Genomic DNA, 7,584 nt, shown 5'->3' with positions numbered 1-7,584 from the left:
GAGGCTTTGCTTCTTTTTCATTTTTGCCAGCTACAAGGTTACCCAACTTGTAAACCGGTGTACTTTAGTTTTTAGTATTTCAGTAAATGAAGTGAAAAACTGGCCTGCAAATATGCTCTTGTGTTTAGGCCACTGAATCCGTTGCATCCTGGTGATTTAGTGCTTTAAGATATGCAACATGTTTCCCCAGCGCTCCTAATTTGCATCTGACTGAGGAGTTTTGATTAAGTAATCCTTTACCATCCTTTTGTGCTTTTCCTGTGCATCTCTCTCTTTCAAAGGTAAAATATGAGACAACGATAGATGGGGGTAAAAAAAAATCCATCCAATGCCTATTTAACTGTGTATGATTTTACCTTGGAAGTCTCAGAAATATCTACACTCCTATACATTTGAGCTGGAAATGCCATTCTATTTACGGCCCTGCATACCTCCTAAATTCCATATATTAACATATGATTTTATTCACCTGGACCAGCTGCAACTTTTAAATGGTCCTGCTGGTGGCTTATACAAATGCAGATGACGTAGATTACAGGTTAAATGAACTGAATTTTTATTGGCCAGCGGGACTGGGAATAATGTAAGTATGAAAGTATGTCAGCTTGTGGCATGAATAAAGAAATGGGTTACTTCAGACACGGTGAGAAGTAAACGGTGTGTCTTTGTCGTACGCACAGCTTGATTAAAATAAGTTTGACAGCAGGTTGAGGTTTGGTCTCTCTAAAGGGCGCTCAACGTGATTTCCGTAACCCTGCATGAATATAATGAAATCTTTCTATAGAAAATAAATAAAAATCACTTTTGCACTGAGTACTTGCAGTTTTACTTTGAAGATCCCACCGTCTAACTTCCTGTCTCCACAAGGCTGCTAGTTGCTGACTTTACCGGCTGCAAATCATCGCCGGGCCGACGTCACGGCTCGGTGTGATCGCCCTCTGCTCCTCGGCTCTCCATCAAGGCTGCGGTCAGAAACATCTACAGCGTTTCAGAACTAGTGACAGGCTACAGGCGGAGGACTAGTTTGTTTGCCTGAAATAAGAAGCACACTCTGATTAATTCAGTGCGTTTACGCATCAGCCTGGTTCGTGCGCACAGAGCACACCGGGGAGGCGGAGGGGGGATGAAACTGCCTAAGAGGGGACAGTGGGTCGGTGTGGCTCCTGAAACTGGATGCCATACCGGGTCACTGTGGTTGTTGACACTCTGACACAACACTGGTTCATGTCACATCAGAGGTACTGAGGGGAGCCGAAAATATCAAGCCCTCACTGGTACATAGTTTTGTCCAACACTCCAGACTGGAAGTACTAACTTTATTCCTGCACAAGCGTGCGTTACGTAACACGTGTTTACTTGTTCCCCCATCTATCCGAAGCATTAGCCCGAGGGACTTCCAGCGCTAACATAACCTGTTTGCACTGTAACCTTTCTAAATCGTCCTGTGTTTCTATGACATGGCGAAACCAAGAGGGGTTCCGAAAAGTGGGTGCTTTCTGCCATCTACTGTTAGAAATCTGTCACTGCACGTTCCGGATTCAAGTTGTGCTGGAAAAATAAGAACGGAAAAGTGAATAAAAGTAATGACAAAATGGGACAGGACGAAATTAGATTTGGAAACCATTTTATTTTGTAAATGGGTTAGCACTCAGACTGTACACAACAGATATTTTCTGAGTTTGACCCAATAAAACCAAAAGGAGCATCCAGAGGCGAGAGAGCAAAGTGGTCTGGTGACAGCACTGGAGTACAAGGAGAGTAAAGATCTTCTTTTATTCCTGCTTTAAAACTGTATCTGATTTTTGTGATGGTACAAAAAAAAGTATGATCATCTGTCTTAGGTGGACCACCTTGCTTCCTGCCAATGGTATCGTCAAGCAGTCGCTCTTGGTGAGTGATTTTTGTACAAAAAGACAAAAACTAAAAAAAAAAAAAGAATTTCAGAGATCACATTACAGAACACTTGAATAACAACTGGGGGAAAAAATAAAAAATAAAAGCAATGTGTATAATTATTCCAGAGCAAGCCCCAAAGGTAACACTCATTAAATCAATATGAGCACTATTTGCCCCCATACAAACACGGGCATGTCTATCTGCCTTGTAGTTATACGTTATGATGTACTGACTGAATTCATGCCGAGGCTTGAAACGCCTTCCTTCACTACAGCTGGCGATAATATGGTGCTGTGACCAGAGACGGACAGTTTCATACACTACACGTGTTATAATGACCACATTAGTCCATTTATCGTACTTTTTCTTCTAATAACACATCAAATAAAAAGAATAGGCTAAATTTCTCACAACGAAGCTATGCAGATTATCATAGAAACTGATGACAAGACAATCTATTGACACACAGGCACAGTGCACAAGCTTGCAGGCAGGAACAGAAAATAAATCTTTGTAGTTTTTAAATAGTACAAAAAATGCTTTTTTAAATTTCCTTTTTTAAATGTTTTTTTTTTTTTTTTTTGCTTCAAATGCACAACTCAAAACTATGAAGCCAGACCTTTGATCTGCGTAAATGGGAGGAAGAACTACAGCTCTCATAGTCGTCCCCCAAACAAACAAATTTAGCTCGAGATCACAAGACATTCGCTTGATCCACAGTTCTTCAACCAGCGGCTGAGAATCAGCAGCTGTGCTGCCTCCTGTTTGTTTGTTTGTTTGTTTTTTTGGTCTGTGACTGTTAGCGTTCAAGGAGTCGCCTTTTTGTTTTTCTCTAAATCAAATACATTTTATTAATGAATATTTTAACTACCAATCTGGTAAGGCAGTGACAGACTGAATAAATTTGATCCAGAAATGGTGTAAATCTGATCAAATCATGCACATCATGTACTTGTGGGATTCTCTCAGCCTCTTTCCCCCCTGCAGCTGGCTGTGGGTTAATCCTGGATTTCATATAACCATAAAAAATGGCTATAATCCAAAGGCCGAACTCGAGTGTATGTTTAATCAATGCCAGCATATATCTGCGCGTGATTAAACATCCCCGTAGCAGACGAAGTGAAACAGTAAACCTTGTAAACAAAACTTCACAACCAATTGCAGGTCAGACATGCAGAACAAGCTATTTAATGAGACTAGGCCACAAAAGAAGTCAAACTTAAAAAAATGCTGAAAAAAACATTTACATTTGAACATTAGAACATGAAAATAAGAAAAATAATTTCTATAGTCAGTTGTTTTTTTACCTTTACATTTCTCATAAGAATCCAATACTTTTGCGCAATTGCAGTCCAAACTATAAGCACAATAGAAAGTAGAGTCTAATTTTTTATATATATATATATATGCATGTATAAGTGATCTGTATAATTAGAGATTGTTCTTAATCTTCCTGACTGGTTAAATAAAATAATAATAAAAAAATAAAATAAATCTCTTATGACCTACAGATAAACTCCTTGGGTGTAGTAAACATTTCATGAATGAGAGCAGAAATGAAAGCACAGTCAAAGTGCGCTCTAACCAATCGACACGCGTGTTGTTTTGAGAGTGGAGATAAGGGCACTGGAAACCAAAAACTCCTGCAGTGTTTCTTGCTCGATGCTGCTGCTGCAAAATGTTTTGGATAGGGCTGGGATGTCCCCGGCCCATCATGCTTTGCTCTCGGCTGTATTTGTCTGTATGACACTGTTGTGTTCTGCAGAGATCAGGGTGTTTGGTAAGCCTCCCTCCTCAAGTTTGCCCTTCTCATCAGAAAAAATCTTCCTGCAATGGGAAAGAGACAAAGTTCAAAATTAGAAATCGGGACGTCTCACGCAAGACAACAGAAAATATCTGAACAAACAACACTTTGTTTGAACAGTTTAAACCATTTATTCTCAATGACATCTTCACCCAATATGTAAGAAGACACTGTATTTAGATATCTTCTTACATACCTCTTCACCACCTTGACAACAGTCAGATAAAATAAACAGATAATGGCATACCCATACACCGCGTCCTGTAACGACTAGCATGCCTAAACTGAAACAGCAAATATTAGCTATTAATTGCTTTAGTTCTACTACAGAGAGACAATGGTAGGACGAGAAATTAGCCCTGGGCTTGTGGTATGTGATGTCCATTTTCATCTTTAAAGCAATTAGCACAGTTTCTAGTTGCTCAGAGCACAGAAACACCACAGTTAGAAGCTGTAGAATTAGTGAGAACTAAACATTGTGGTGATTAACAAAGGTCCATTGCAGACATGTAACACTGCTGTTAAAGTGATGGCTTTTACTTAACTGCTTATTGTGACTTTATTCAGACATGAGAGCAACGCTCAGGTACTCGAGTAGTTGAACAGTAGAGATGGAAAGTCGTGTTTTTTTTGTTCTCCTGACAGACATAATCAGTGACTGATTTTACAACGTATAAGTTGGATTTAAGCGTTTCTTTTTTCTGCAACTTAATACAATTGCTGTTGAACAATAATGACTTTACTGGCTGTTATTTTGCAAATTAAAGCTGATTTTATTTTCAGCGATTGCAAAAAATTGTGGGATGTGGGGCATGAGCTTTCTTCACTTCTGAAGGGAAGCATGCCAGAAGAAGTTTTAAGAACCACGGAGACATCAATAAGACGGCACGAATGAAAGCACACTGAGAAAGACAGAAGATCTGTTTACAGCATTTTTAAGGCTGCATCACTCCATTCACTCGTATTTATTTTCTTGATTATTTATTCCTCCTGTAAAAGGTCAAAGTTTCCTAACGCTCAAGGTTATTTCATCACTTCCTAAATTCTTCAAAACCTAAAAAATATTCAGTTTACTATAAATTTGATTTTAACTATTATGTTGATACATGAAGACTCACCTCAACAGCTCAACACTGGCTTAACCAGTTGGGTTCTTTTTACAGGAATCGTATGAGGCTCGGTTAGGGACGTCGTGTTGTCATGGTAACTAACAGTGTGCAAAACTAGTTCAACAGATGTTTAAGAGCTGTGGCCCTCGCTAGTTGGCTCCAGCAATACTAACTCACTGAACTAATTATTTATATTTGGATAATTTACAATGCCAGTTAACTGTTGTGTCCAGAATGGTATGTAGTTGGGCATAAGACACCCTGCAGACCAGTGATCTAGACAGTGAATGACTGTATGTAAGCCGTGTCAGAGTAAACTGGGTAAAACCCACTTGATCACCACAAGTGGTGTGTAGACATTCACCCACAATGTGAGAAAACTGCCGGTGCTAGCTCCACCTCCCTGAGCAAACTAGCATGACGTGTGCAATCAAAGATGTAACACAATGACTTTTCAGTGACATTTAAGATAAAATCTACTCACTGAAGAATTTGAATAATGGTTTGAAATGACTTAAACATACGCAGTATTTCATGTGCACAGCGTTTAACCTCATTTATTAGTTTTCTGACCTGTTCGTGAGAATGATTTTATTGTCTCTGTTTAAGTCACTCACCAGGAACACACCTAGACTTATGAATGGCATGTCAAATTTCCATATTTATGTAACGAGCTTCTTGTCTTGAAAGGGATTTAACTACGTTTGTGGTGAATGTTGCAAAGATAGAGACCCCACAATGGAGAACGGTCACAAACAAAACAAAAGCATCGTATCACTTCTCTATCCACAACATTGTACTAATAACTATCTTATTATCATTACCACAATTTACCATTACAATATTTTATATATTGTGTGGTCAATGGCAAGATGCGGTGGTGAATGAATGGGTATACAAGTTACACACACGCACTCACGCACACACACACACTCACACACACAGATAAACCTCTAGAGGGAGCCGTACTCATCGTTGACAGGAGGAGCAGTCTTGGCCAGAGTCTCTGATGGCTGTAGAACTGGGCCTGAGGGGGGGTCTGCTTCGTCTCCATTGGGTAGAGAGGGGGCAGCTGGTGGGCTGTCTAAGCTAATGAGATCTGCGGGGGGCATGGAGGGTCTTTCTGTCCCGTTTATCATCTCTAAGTCTAAATCTGCATTTTTGGGCTCCATGTCAGGGGTCAGTAAGTCATATGTGTCTGACGCTGATATAAGAAGGTTGTTCGATGGAAACGCCTCAAGATTCACAGGGACAGGATTGGAAGGAATAGGAGTAACAGGTAAAGGTGAGGGAATGCCTGAAACTAGAGAACCAGGGTTTACAGCATCCAGGTCTTCAGAAACACCGTGGATCACTGCAGGTGAACTAGTAGTAGCAACTCTGGCAGTGGGCGTGGTACTGTCAACAGTTTGATCAACAGTTTTGTCTTTGTTAAAGGCAGTAAGGCTACGCCCACTGGAATCTGGGGCTGTAGGTTTTGAATCTGGGTCTGGTGCAGGGGCAGTAGTTGCTAGACATGAGGCAGTTTGTACTGGTGGCTCTGGATTTAAGGCTACAGTGTTTGGCTGTGTGGGAGGTTTAGTGACTGGTGGGCTTGGAGCAGGTTTCCTGTTGTCTAAAGTGGGAGAGGAAGATACAGGAGAGACAGCCAGAGGAGAAACAGGGGGACTACTTTTAGCATTCAGAGCAGCAAGTTTAGGAGAGTGTCTACGCTTCGGTGGTATTGGCGTCCCAGATTTTTGAGGTTTGATCTGTTCGGGGGTGCAAGGAGGAGTGTTTAATTTCTCCTGTTCTTCTGGGGCATCTCTTCCTCTCTGTTCTATTAGCGGGGCCATTTTAGCTTCAACAGCAGCTGTGGAGACGAGGGGGGGCGGCGGGGCCGTGTTCGATTCTGGAGTCGGGGCCGGAGCCAGGACAGGGGTGGGTGAGGGTTCGTTGGCTGGGGTGGACAGGCTACAAGTGAGGGTAGTGGTTTCACTAGAGGGGCTGTCCTGAGCGGGATCAATTGTTGCAGTGGCTGTGTCAGAGTTGGTGGCTACGGAGGAGAGGGTGTCCAGTGCCAGAGCAGCAGTGTAAGCCGCCTTCCTGAGAGAGCAGGGAGAGAACAGAGACACACAGACTAGACACCAGGGTGACTGTGACAAGAGGAGGGGTGGCCCGCACGAGAGCATGCAGAGGGATTAGTTGGCTTTAGAAATTCACAAAAACATAGACAAAGCAACTAAAAGAAACACAAAATACAGCAACATTTAAGCCTAGTGAGAAAAAGAAAGAAGAAGAAAAAGAGGGCATCATGCTGTGAGTGGACATCAAAGGATACATCCCATACACACACCAACATGGAGTACACTGACTAGGAAAACTACTGTAGTAAAAAAAGGCACCAGCCTTCCTGCAGGAAACTGCAGCACCACAAAGAACCACCTATTAGGGTTAAACAGTACCAGTGGCAATCTCATACTGCATAATCTACTTTTTTCCAGACTGCTGATATGAGATGGCTTGCTGAAATTGTCAAATGGCTTCATGAGTTGACCACACTCTAGAGGACTAAAGCCTTTGTGTTTATTTGACTGGTATTGCTTCAACCTTCATACAATGAGACAGAAAAAATCTCCAAAGGCTGGAGAAGAAACACAAAATACAGCAATCCCTCTGGTTAGGGAATAAAAACAGAAAAGCAACACAGTCCAATGGACTCCACTCAAGAATGACCTCAACTTTTTCAATAATGTAAAGCGTCAAATTATATCCTGTTGAATAAATTCATTATTC

General features: G+C 41.4%; 1 protein-coding gene across 7 annotated transcripts in view; it reads right to left on the bottom strand.

Moving 5' to 3' along the window:
• Window positions 1–1,607: 1,607 nt before the first annotated feature.
• ncam1b (neural cell adhesion molecule 1b) overlaps window positions 1,608–7,584 on the bottom strand; it is an 86,678-nt gene continuing 80,701 nt past the window's right edge. For 5 of the 7 annotated variants that reach the window (XM_085430385.1, XM_085430387.1, XM_085430386.1 and 2 more), the window contains 2 exons: window positions 5,779–6,894; window positions 1,608–3,723 (listed from right to left, as the gene is read on the bottom strand). In XM_085430385.1, the coding sequence (XP_085286511.1) occupies window positions 3,609–3,723; window positions 5,779–6,894 (1,231 nt within the window). In that variant the 3' untranslated portion in view covers window positions 1,608–3,608. Of the gene's footprint in view, window positions 3,724–5,746; window positions 6,895–7,584 lie in introns of all 7 variants that reach the window. The other 2 variants (XM_085430391.1, XM_085430390.1) reach the window with 2 other exon arrangements.

This window comes from Copadichromis virginalis, linkage group LG14 (genome assembly GCF_057382275.1).
Source record: "Copadichromis virginalis isolate Kocher_CV1m ecotype Utaka linkage group LG14, C_Virginalis_male_GT1.1, whole genome shotgun sequence".
Classification (NCBI taxonomy): Eukaryota; Metazoa; Chordata; class Actinopteri; order Cichliformes; family Cichlidae; genus Copadichromis; species Copadichromis virginalis.
This window is presented reverse-complemented; position numbering and strand designations above follow the sequence as displayed.